This window comes from Lissotriton vulgaris, chromosome 3_1 (genome assembly GCF_964263255.1).
Source record: "Lissotriton vulgaris chromosome 3_1, aLisVul1.2, whole genome shotgun sequence".
Taxonomy (NCBI): Eukaryota; Metazoa; Chordata; class Amphibia; order Caudata; family Salamandridae; genus Lissotriton; species Lissotriton vulgaris.
The window spans coordinates 279,416,262-279,429,228 of NC_141689.1; the positions used below are offsets into that span (position 1 = coordinate 279,416,262).

General features: G+C 46.7%; 1 protein-coding gene across 1 annotated transcript; it reads right to left on the reverse strand.

Moving 5' to 3' along the window:
• Positions 1-4,114: 4,114 nt before the first annotated feature.
• On the reverse strand, positions 4,115-9,957 carry LOC147726323 (uncharacterized). The gene is made up of 5 exons (XM_086962917.1): positions 9,645-9,957; positions 7,536-7,635; positions 6,762-6,860; positions 6,480-6,620; positions 4,115-6,304 (listed from the first exon to the last, which is right to left on the reverse strand). The coding sequence occupies exons 1-5, from the start codon at positions 9,696-9,698 to the stop codon at positions 4,515-4,517; spliced, it is 2,184 nt and encodes a 727-aa protein (XP_086819043.1). The 5' UTR covers positions 9,699-9,957; the 3' UTR covers positions 4,115-4,514.
• Positions 9,958-12,967: the final 3,010 nt, after the last annotated feature.

Below are 12,967 nucleotides of genomic sequence, written 5' to 3' on the forward strand. Positions count from 1 at the left end.
TTGATATGTGGGAACCGGCGGCCCAAATCTGTATAAAGAGGCTGCCAGCATGAATAAAGCCACACAATGTTGTTAGGGGTTTGTGATAAAGCAGAGCCGGCATTTTCTAAGAGCTTTTTTATAAAGTAGCTTTTCCCGCAGTTTGAGGGTCCTGCTAGCACGCAGGAGAACGGATGCTGTAACCTAGTGTCCATGCTGTGGCGGCTGTCTCTCTCTCTCTAATGGGTCTAATAACCATAAGGCAGTGTTTTATAGTCGGTGGTCAGGACCCTTTTATCAAAAACAACTCGCAATGTTTTATGTAGAGGCTGGGTTGTGATTTCCCACTTCTTTTTGGATCTGACTATGCAGGGCTGGTTCACGACTATGGTTTTAGCATTCTCAGAATCGTCTGCTGTAGCGTATTCATGCACCAGATTCTTCAAACTATCAAAATTGATTTTTAGGGTGTTGCTGACATTTAATGTTATCCCTTTGACCTTCATACACACCTTGTTCTTGTTGGTACGGAAGCTGTATGTTTTAGGCCCTGAGGACGTGAATTCATTTATAAACTCATCCTTATCTAGCTCACTGGTTAGATTACCCAGATAATCTCCCAGAGGAGGGTCTACATCCCCCGGTTTGCTCAGAAAAATCACAGAATCTGTATCGTGATACAAGCAGCGATCCTGGAGCTTATCCATAACCCCGTAAAGCTCTAGACGAGCGTGGGCAGTCGTGAAGCAGGCTATGAAAATGTTTATGTTGTTACTCGATGTGGGGTACTCTTGGGCGTATTTCCAACACAAAGCCGCGGTATCGTCATCGATAAAGTCGCAGCTGGACACCTCGTAGCATGGGGCAAACAGGTACTTGAACAGTTCATCAGGATCTGATATTAAGGTAGTATTTGAAAGGTTTGTGCGCTGTGCAAATTTTCCCCATAAGGAGTTGAGACAGAGTTTGGCTAACTGGCGGCGTGCAGGATTGACCTCTATCAGCTGGGGGCGTAAACGGATACCCTCGTGAGCGTAGTAGTCGTCGATGTATTTCTGTTTTGCATCCTGACTAGTACACCATTCAGGATACCCTGAGGCCTCCTGTTTGTCTCTGAGAAACAAATTAATGTAGGGGGCAAAGAGTTGTGTTGTAGTGCTCTTAAAATGCCACACTTCGTGCACTCTACCTAGCCTGTACCCTTTCTCTAAGGCAGCTTGTACCTCGATGCTACACCAGGTCCCTGTGAGCATCCTTTGTTCATCGGTGTGTCTGCAACCGTCAACTTCTTTAAGCATCGCACATGTTCGACAGAGGGGGAACATCAGCTTGCCATCGACTCTGCATGGTAACACCGGGAAGTAAAGCTGCTTAGGAGGATAGATTTCACATTTGATAAGCCCAAAGTATTCGGATAGGGGCTTAAAATCTCTATAGATGATGGTGGGATGACCCAGCGGGTACAACTTCATCTTGTTCACAAAAGGGTACAGACTGGTGAAATCATAGTAGTGTATTTTCTCACCCTCACCAGCGGCCTTGTACAGTTGTATGGCATTTGTGCGCCCCCCAAATAAGGCATCGCGGGGTTCCAGAGGTGTGGGTAAATCACGGGTCTTAAGAAAAGAGCAGAGGTCTGTGTCGGTTTTTAACATGTCTAACCACTCGTGCTCCCAAAGAACTCTCATAGCAAAACCCTGGTTTTCAACATACTGGGCCTTTGTCAGAGTTCGTCTGTATAAGTGTTCAAATTTGGACCCCAGCATTTTGTTATACTCGTGGGGCTTGTAACACTTGGGGCATCCGTGGTAAAAACAACCGTTGAATTCAAAGGCTGTCGGCACACCCTTAATTACAGAGAACCCGTCCAGGTAATAGGGCCCCAGGCGGTATTCACCACCCTGTAAGGCATGTTGAATTTGTATGTCTTCCTTCTCAGAGACGTGCATGAGCCACTGGATAGAGGGGGTTGAATAACGTTTCTGTTTACCGTTATAGAGGTCTGGTGGTACTAGAGCTATAGTTTCGGGCATTAAAAACATGTGTTTGTAGATGGACATACACATGGATGCCAGAGTGACGTTTTGAAATGGGTCTATGTATTCGACCGCATGCCGCGTTTCAGGGGTTTTGGATTTCAACACCGTTACTTCTTTAGTCATAGACACCACAGCATCTCTGAAGATGTTACAAGCTTGCCGCAGGATCATTACATCAGCCTGACAATAAGCTTTCAACTCTGTTTGAAAGTGAAACTCCTTTTCACGGTTTTCAGAGTACCATTGTAGAAAGCTCACTTTCTCATCAGGCATCATGTATTCCACCCCGTAGCTGGCGGTAGGAGGCATGGGTCCCACATAATTCTGATTAGCCCAGGTGTTAAAAAAGTGTGGAAAATAACCTTTACACCCTGGGAACCCAAAGGCCTTTGGCAGCTTGCTCAATTTCATGGGTAGGAAATTCAGGGTGTCCATGAAGCGTATTTTTAAAGGGCATACCGTCATCAACATCAGTTTAGACCCCTGTGTTATGAGTTCCACCGGTATCTTTTCACAAATCATGTCTCGTAGAATAAAGAAGGAGTCATAGGCTTTCGAGTTGTGGGCGAGCATGGTATATCCTTGGAATTTGGCTTGAATGAAAGTGCTCAGGAAATCACCAACGCACGTTCGTCCCTCAAACTCCCAGCTGTCGTCGGAAGTTAGATGGTGGGCGTAAATATAGTTAGGCTGGTGTACCCCCGTCTCTTGTGTGCACTCTATATCAAACACTATATAGTCCTCGGTCTTGGTCTGCGGTAGACCTTTAACCATATAACACTGATGGCTGGTGCCTGACTCGTAAGACACATGACAACGGGGACATATCATACCTTTGCACTTGTGATCCGTTGCCACATACCGCCCACACTCACTACAGTCCTTTTTAGGGACGCATGTGAAAGATTTCTCGTGTATGCTCAAGCAGTTTTGCGAGCGACAAAACATCCTACACGTGCCGCACCTCACCTTCAGGGTAGCGTCTTCTATACAGCCGTCCCTCTGACACATCTTGCAATGCATTTCACATTGGTGGTATGTTTTATTGCTGTATATATGGTCACAGTGGGCGCACACATTCCTGACACCCAAAAAACCTTTAAGGTTCAAGATGCCGTAAAAATGATTTTCGGCGTGGAGGACATATACGGTCTTGTTTCTCACAGGGCCCCCGGTTGTAAAGTACTTCCAGGAACCGTTGTGATGAAGAACTTTCACCGTCACGGCAAAATAGTTCTCAAAAAGACCTATATCGCCAAAGCCGACCATTCGGTCAGGAGGTATTTCAAGAACCTCGTGGGCTTCAGCAGCTCTAGACATGATGACAGCGTCAGGGGTCTTGCGAGCCATCAGCAGCCCCACGATGCTGGCCGCCAGACATGTGTTGGCAGAGGGGCTGTTAAAGTTGAGCAGCCACCTCTGTTTCTTACCAATTATTTGACTGTAGAGTATGCTCTTTAAAGGTCTGGAAACACCCCCCTCACGCCCCCGTACAATGAGGGCTATGACTCTAAAAGTGCCATAGGCGACTAGTTCTGCTTTACTCTGTAAAAGCCTTGAGAGGTTTTCTAAAAATTGCACAGCGTCAAAAACATCTCGGGCCTTCCGCCTGGTGAACAACGGAGTGTCAAAACCCTGCCCCTGGAAGCGGAGTTGGAAAAAGTCATTAGGCCCCACATTGTGTAACAACCTTTCTATGAGCTCCTGCACAGCCTGATGTATAGCCAGAACACCCTGATCGGATGATGTTATTTGATGGAGGTTAATAAATCTAAACTCCTCATAGTGTTCTACGGCCCTAAACCTCTCTACATTGCGAGTGTAACTTCTAACACTCTCTAAAAACAAGGGCTCTGGGCCCTCATCAGTAGGAGTGTGAATTGCGGAGGTGTTCTCTGTTGTGTCATTTTGGGGGGTCCTGGTGGGACCTGTCTCAGGAGTCCTTGTAAACCTGCGGGTAGCGCATATTCTAGCCTTCTTCAGCTTATTTATTAAGCGCCTGCGTTGCTTTGTACTATTAAGCCACTTTTTTTTTCGTTTACGACCCCAGGCTTTTCGAGATACCGTGCCCCAGCCTATCTGAACAGGTTGGTTGGTGTCATTGTACGCCTTGTTCATGGAGGCCGCTGCTACAGTTCCACCCCTAGGTCCTTCTGAATGTTGCTGTGTTTGGAGTTTTAAAGTCCGCCCCCCTACCTCCTTCAAATGGCCGACCCTCGGTATGTTTGACCCTGCACCTATGTATTGTCGGTGGTAAAGTGTTGGTTTATATGTTTCAGGAGCTGTTCTTGAAACTATGGGACCTTGTTTGAAGGGGCCTAGGGAAACAGTTGTTTCTTGTTTGAAGGGTTGTGAGGCATCAGATGTACGCTGCTTGAGCAGTCTTAAGAAGCGTACAGACTTTGTCACTAACCTCTGGACCTTACGGGTATATTTTGGGGGCCTCTTATGAGCACCACTGGCTGTGGGGGTCTTTAGGGGCCGGTGTTGCCATAGTCACGCCCGTATAGCATGTATGTCTGCCACAGCCGCCTGACACTCCTGGATGATCACTTTTTTACACACCCCAACCCTTTCCACGATCTTCTGATGGGCCATACGTGTGTACAGGGGCTTGTTCACTCCCAACCCCCATTTTAGGTTTGCGGCGATCGCCTGGCGTTTAAGTTTTCGAACAGCCATCTGCATCTCTTTTACATGAGCCGCAAATACCTCATATGTGTTTACAGACCCCTCTTGCGCCTGCTTAGAGGGCCCCACCTTGCGAGGCCTTATAAATGGCTGCAACGTCTTAGGACCATCTATACTGCTAACAACCTTAGCACCATTCTGTAAAGCCTGTGCCGATAGTGTTCTAGAAATAGGACCCCCCGGCGAACGCCCTGGTGCGGACAGGAATGGAACATTGCAAACTTGGTATGGAAAAAGCGGCTGTACCCCCTGGGCCCCCGTGGTCTTGTCATCCACACTTGTTGCTGAGGGCTGTGTGGGGCTTACGACGTCCGCGGGGCTGTACCCAGGACTGTACACGTGGCTGGCATCGGGGCTGGACACTGGCCTGTACACAGGGCTGGCAGGTGGGCTGGACGCGGGAGTGGACACGGGACTGTACACGGGGCTGACAGCTGGGCTGGACGCGGGGCTGGGCGCGGGGCTGGCAGCAGGGCTGGTGGGGTCGTATGCCCCCGGAGGGGTACTAGGGGACAATGGGTATGAGGATTGTGAGGAGCTATCGTTATAATCAGGGGTCCTAGCTGAAATGCCTGTGTCAGGGTGTGCAGTCCTGTTAGCTGGGTTCTGTAAACCCGCTGTGCTCAAAGACCCCTGGGACACCGCTTCAGGGGTTCTACCTAGGTTGTCTACCGCCCCCCTAATCAGCTCAAGAGCTGGGGTGTTCACGATAGAAGGCCCTTCTAGGGGTTGCGTGTTATTACCAGTTGAGACCCTAGGCTGTGCCTGGACACTTACAACCGGCTTTGGGGGCTGCTCAGGGGCGTGTACCTCTACATGTACAGTTATTTTATTTGGTACTGTCTGGGGTTTCAGGATGCTGGGTGGATCCAGCGTTGCTTTATGGTTGCTGAGGGACGCTGCTATCTGTAGCTTAGGGACCCCCGGTTTCAGTTTCAGATGTTTTCTTGAGAGGCGCGATGTTTTAGGAGGCTGTGGCGGCGCCATCTCTTCTACATCCCCAGCTACAACTACCGCCTCCTTGGGGCTCACGGGTGTATAGGCCTCATTCAAAGGTTTAACAGTCTTTTTTACAGATAGGTCTAAGGGGCTATCATGGGGTTCAGGGGTCCTAGGTTTCTTCTTCTCGGGGTTTAAGGGCTTTGCCTGGACCTCTGGGAGCATCGGAGCCGTCTTCTTTAAGTTTAAGGGTTCTGCTTGGGGCTCTGTGAATACCTTGGAGGACTTCACACGTTTTAAAGGGTTGGGAAGGTTCTCTGAGTCCTTATGTTTCTTCTTAAGGGCGGCAGTGATTGAGATACCTTTCCCTTTTGATACGCTGAGAGGGCCCAGACCCACTGTAGCTGTTTTACACAGACCCTGCCCTGTGTTATCTGTGTTTGTCAAGACTCCGCCAGTGCTGACTCCACCCCTGTGCAGAATAGATTGGTGTAGAGGATTGTTCATCATGTTTGGTGTGTAGTGCGCAGAGACTTTTTCGCGGCGTACACGCCTACTCACACCTTTTGTAGCGCTTCTGTTGTTCTGGACGGTTGCTGTTATGTCCCTTAAGGGCTGCGCCGACCTCTCTTCAGCAGCATGTTTCTGAGCCGCTTCTAAAATATAAACAGAAAAAATATATATGTTAGAGAAAGTATAAAAAGAACACACACAATCCTAAGTTCTACACCGCCACCTTTTTATATAGGCCTTGCTACAAGTCGTTGTACCCTTCTGCTTGAGAGTCTGTAACACCGATAGTACTTTTCACACCCTTTGTAACAAACACACCTGATAGAGGTCTTTTTGCAACTCCTTTCTTTGACGGTGGTCCCACTTTAGAAGGTAAAGCTTTCCTCTTCAAAGGGCTTTCTTTTGATTCTCGTGCCGCCTCTTGTACCTCGACGCCGTTCGGGCATAACGTGGGGGTGCCTGTAAAGAAAAAATAATACCCCGCCTTAGTCATATTTCTGAGGAGTCCCACTATACACCATCAGGGTCAGGACTGTGGCCTACCCCGCCAACTCCCCTAGCGTCTTAGACAGTTTAAAATAACAGGGGCTTTTTAATTACATGTAGGAACTGAAGTGTTTTGCACACGGTTCAGAGCGTCTTGAGCCTCGATGTACTCCATAAGCTCGTCAAAAGCTTGTTGTAGGTCAGGGTCATAAGCTGTAAAAGCATACATACATGAGAGCCCATTAGAAAAAGAGAACTTCTGAGAGACTGGTGTACAAAACTACGTAGAACTACATAATCTCTAAATATATATATATATATATATATATGACGGAAAAATCCTTTCGAAGAAAAGATCAGAGGCCACAAGGGGGGATCCGAGCAAAACACAACTTTATTCCATCAGACCCCAGCGGCGGCGGATGCATTTCGGCGTAGTCGCCTTCCTCAGCGCCCTTTCGCTGTAAAGAACACACCCCGTACTAACTCCTCCTGTGTAAAATACTTAATTGCACCTGGGTCTCCTCCCCCATGCCGTCTGCACACCAATAGAAGTTCGTGAAGAAATGAAGCGAACTGCAAATCCCAACAGGCACTATGTTGGCAACGTCAGGTAGGTGGTGTGGGGGAGTGAGTAACATCATTGGATGGGCGCAAGTTCAGGTGAGTCTGGTGGGTCAAGAGTCAGATGAAACAGGCGTGTCTGCCCTGGGTCCCCTTGCATACTGCAGTAGCCTGTTGCTCCAAATCGCACACCGAGTGGGGGCAGTCGAATGCGCGACTTGAATTGCCCCACAGAGATAGAATACCTCAGTCCATTCAGGGCTAATTGAAGTTCCAGGCGGACTCACGGGATTACCGATACCTCGGTCATGTATATATATATACCTGGCTGTGGGGCCAACAAGTGGCCGGCGTTGCTAGTTATTACAGCGGGGGCCAGCGCAGGGGGCACATTGGTGACGGTTGCATTTGCAGGGTCTTGCATCTGTATTAAACATTAAATTTAAAAAAAAGAAATAAAAACGGTTTTAGTAAACGCCTTTCTTAAACAAAAGTATCACAACTTCAAACAATTCCGGTATACATTTACACGGGTGGGTGCAACAACACACATTTTTTAAAGATCTCTATCTGTGACACGCGTGGCAGACATTTAAAAAAAAATAAGCGTTGCAGGTGTTGCTCTAAAACATTTGTTAAAAAACACCCTGCGCCATATCCTATCATTCTGGGTAAAGGACTTAATGTACAACCAACATCCTACCATGCAACCACTGCGCCTATGTACTGGACCCTCTTTTGTAACATGTACATGCCACTTTTCTCTTGTAACACCCTGCTTGCGCCCTCTTACATTTGGGCATGCTTTTGATACTTGCGCCACAATTGCCTACATAGCGCTTATTCTTATGCTGGAGTGCCTGCCATTTATTGCAGTATTATACCTCTACTGTTACTTTGTACGTTTTTTTGTAACCTGCACACACTTCACTTTTTTTTCCACCGTTTGCTAGCTCATGTATTTTGGTTGCGCACTATTGTCAATTTTACACCCTTGTAACTCAGCGTCTGCTTTTATACTTTGTTCACTGTTAATTTTCTGTTCCTATTGTGAAGCCTCTGACACCTTCGTGTGCGCTACATTTTGCACTGGGGCTTATGTAAAGCGCTCTGCCTACTTAGGGTCAAGTTCGCGCTATATAAAATATTTAAAAAACATGCACACCGGGGCGGCTGTGCAAAGCTAGCCCCTACATGCATTTTTTTTCTGTTTGTATTTTTTATGTGCCGCCTGTAATATGTAAAGCGCTGTGACACCTTAGGGTAAAGTTTGCGCTAAAATAAAAAAAAACACACACCGGGACTGTAGGGCATGGCCCGCCCCTACAGTGACGAACTGCCGACATCACTGGAAGGGGGCGGACCTACCCCTGCAGTCACTGAGGAAGCCTCTCCACCGCTGCTCCAACGACCCACGTGGATCCGTGGGAAATGCCCCCTGGACCCTACGGACGGAACACCAGGACCTGTGTCCAGCCCCAGACATCCCCGAGCAGCGCCTTGCTGAAAAGCGCCAAAACGAGGCATGCGGACCAGAACACCGCTGGAGCCTGCAAAGCGGGGCACAGCGCCCCAGGGACCCACAGAGCCCTCCACCCCCAGAGCCCCCGAGCAGCGCCAGACCCAAAAGCGGGCTCTGGGGCCATTTTAAAAAAGCGCCAAAACTTGCAAAGCGGGGCACAGCGCCCCAGGGACCCACAGAGCCCTCCACCCACAGAGCCACCGAGCAGCGCCAGACACACAAGCGGGCTCTGGCATTTTATTTAAAAAATAACGGCCACGGAGGCCCAGGGACACCAGGACCGACACCAGAGACAGCCCCATAACACCCCAAAGGACTATGGCGACCCCCAGGAGCCCCCCTCGACAACTGGCCCCCAGGTTTATTTATTTTTTAAATACAAGGCCCTCAGGACCCCACCAAGGAGCAGCAAGGACCCCCGGAGCCCCCCTGGACCCCTCCAACTCTCTACATCGGTTTGGTGAGTGCAACAAGGCATTATTTATTTTTTAATTATATGCCATGTATATTATTTAAAGCCCCTATGGTACCGTTACAGTGTAGTTAAATGTTTCTATGAACTGTAAAATGCATGTTTCCCCTCTGCATGTACCCTTCTAAGACCTACAACATTATGCCCCTTAAATAAAAAACCCCTGCAAACTCTGCGCCATCCCCCACAACACAACCCCTATTAACATTAATTGTCTACACACATAGCTTTAAACTCAAACCTTCAACACAGCCTTTATTCATTTTAAATACATTTACATTTCACGTCTTGTAAAAAACTTCATTGGCACCTTTATTCACATTAAACACAACACATCGCCTTAAACATTAACAGTTTACAAAGTACTCTTTAGCATTTTCAAAACTACAGTTTTGTATACTTTTAACACCACATAAACATGCGCCCAGGCTTTATTTACCTTCTCTACATGTTGGCAGGCTGCGTCAATCTGGGAAAAGTTGCTCAGCTCCATTCTCGCCTTTAAGTTCCAAGGGTTGTCTCTGATGCAGAAATCCTCAAAGTGCCGCAAAAGAAAAAAACAATCCAGGCCAGGCAATCCCCGAAGGTTTCTTGACTTTGATGCAGGAGCCCACAAGGTCCAGCCAAAAGCAATCCACGCCAGTCGCTCCCAGAGTTTTTGGAATGGGTGTTTGACAGTGTTCCTTAAGGGGCCTTTTTATACCTGTCCATGCATGCTAATTAGAAGCCCCCACACCCTTTATGACTTGAGGGGTTTAGAATGTCATGGGGTCTTTGGAAGGTAACTTTTTTCTATCTTATCTTGGGTAGAGTAGGGTGCTTGGGGCCATAGCAAACATATCAAAATCTTCTGGACACTTTTATAATGGGCCTCATATGTTAAAATGGCTTATCTTGGGCATTAGAGACCCCCGGAAACCGACCTTTGTCCCCACCCTAAACCCATCACATGTCATCTTTCCAGCCAGAGTCATCAAGTCGTGGCCTAAACTGTCACAATTCCGGCCAGCATGTCCAGTTTCGACCCAGGGGCTTTGGAGGTGTGTGAATTACGTCCGAGCACTTGGCATCCTGTTTCAGGTTCTCCTGGGAAGACTTGCCACGACATCTGTCTTTCTCAACATCCCAAAGCCCCGGGGCCGAAACTGGCTGGTGTTTTTTAAAACACACTGTGGGTTTCCAACAAATTACATTTTAAAAGCCCATTTCGGCCCAGGTGCTTTGGAGGGGTGTGAATTACGTCCGAGCACTTGGCATCCTGTTTCAGGTTCTCATGGGGAAGCCTTGCCACGACATCTGTCTTTTTCAGCATCTCAAAGCTCAGGTGTTGCTGAACATGGCTTGTGCTTTTTTAAAACACACTATGGGTTTCCCAACAGCTACAATTTAAAAGCACCCCTTTTTTTTCTCAAACATAAAAAAACATCTCCCAACACACAGGGTTGGGGACTCAGGCCTGTTCAGCCTGCAGCTGTCTGCAACACCCACTTTTAAACATGCACAGACATTTCCAACCTGCACGCACTTTCATATGCACTTTTAAAACATGTACACAATTACCACATGTTTTGCAGCCTGTTACTTCTTGGGAATATCCCTACATGTCACCCCCCTTTTAAAACCAGGCCTGTTTAATGCCAACAGCCTGCGCCCAGGCCATGTCAAAATTTAAGGCCAGTGTTTCCAGCCAGAGCAGTCAAATTTTCCACACACAAGTTTAAGACTAGGCCTAGCCTTAAATGTGATGGGTCTAGTCTTAAATATGACAGGCCTAGTCTTAAACTCCTGGCTGGAACTGTCAAATTTAAGACCAGAGTTGAAGTGAAGGTATCACTATATACTACTCTTGTATCATAGGAATATCGGGCGGGTTTATTTTCATGCTAGTGTTATCACTAACATTGTCGAGCAGAGGTAGCATAATGATGGACTTAAACTAAGGGACTTACAGGACATCGTTTAGGTAACATTTTAGTTACGGTTATAGAGGGTAGCGCTGTTTTTGACTAGGTGCAATTTACGATACGTGTTAAAAATGATGCGATGTCATTCTGTTTCAACAAGATGTACACTGTGCATATACTCATGGTTTGGGAGATGTAATGTAATGTATTGATATGTTCTTTTACTCATAGTGAAACCCCTGAAGAAGAGCTTTTAAAAGCTCGAAATGCATTGGGTAGCATAGGATTCACTATCGAAGAAGCGTTTGTGTTTTAAAAAGTCATGCCCAGAAAAAGGCTTGGATTAGCATATCTGAGGCACAAGAAGCAATTCAAGCAGGGGCGCAACTAGGTCTTAAGTTCGGGGGGGGGGGCTAACATGACATACAAAGGGGCGTGGTTAACATGTTAATCAATGGGGGCGGGGCTAAAATGGCAGACAATCAGGATCGGGTAATGCTCAGGCCAAGCTAAGAAAAAGAAATGGCAAATTCTGCATTAGAAACTAGACAACAATCAGTTTTATGAGAATTCAATTGGAGAACAGAGGGTAATGTGAACCATTTATATAACAGACAAGGGATGTGTTCATCTTTTAATAAAGTGTCACTCAAATACATTAAATTGTCTCACAACGATATTATGTAGATGGTTAAAATTACAACCTTTTTTCTAATGGAATGCCCATGAAACTGGGTCAAAAGAGCCCAGAACAACATGCTACTCTCTCACAGATATAATTCACACAAAAAAAGGGGACTCTGTCCACCCCGCAAAGACAGAGAAGGAATTTGAGATTTTGCAATGTGTCCATTTGAAGTGTTGTTACAAACTATAGCACCAACAAACATTAATTTATTGGCAGCACAGACATTAAAGCATGGTGCTTTAATGTATAGGCAGTGGAAGTAGTGGCGGGTGGGATGCTGTGCAGCAGCACCCCCATCATCACCATGCTGGAATTCAGAGGGTGCATGAGAAATAATAAAGCATTTACATTTTGATAGTATCATGTTACATTTGCTGTTCTTCAAAAGACAGGTCAATTGCCAGGCTGTTGATACTGCAAAAACACAGAACTTGGTTATTGTATCCCTGCCACAAAGTTCCAGTCCTCACCTCTTCGGCTGGTGCAGCTCCTATTATAATTGCATTTATATAGCGCTCACTAACCCTGATGAGGCGATTAAGAGCTTTTTCGGTGAGTAGCACGCTACTCTGGGACCCATAGAGGATCAGTGGTGAATTAGTATAATGAAATATGAAAGTAATTTGAGCACTGGACATGTTAGTCTGTTATTTGGATTGAGAAGCATAGCGCAGGGATAGAAGAGGGAAAAGGTTTGCATTTATATTGCACTTACTACCCCATGTGAGGTGTTGAAGCGCTTTTTGGTGGGTAGCACGCTACTCTGGAACTCAAACAGAATTAGTGGGGACTGATATAGGGAAATATGAAATTAATCTGAGTGGTGGAAATCTTAGTCTTTTATTTGTATTGAAAAGGAATAGTGGACGGATAGAAAAAGGAAGGGTCTAGAATGTGTTTTTTTGGGGAGTTCATAGCAGTAGGAAGGGATTTGGGATGGAGGTGGAAGAGTCAGAGGGAAGGGTTTAGAAAGGCTTGTTTGGGAGATCTGAATAGTAAAAGAGGTATGAGATGATGGAAGGAGGGGTAGAGGAGAGAAGAGTATTGGGTTTAGGATGAATGAAAGAGTGTAGGTAGAGAATATACTGATAGAGGTATAGGGTTAGAAATAGGGCAGTGCATTGGAGAGAGTAGTAGAGAGAGGTTTGAGATGAGTCAGAGTGGAGGTAG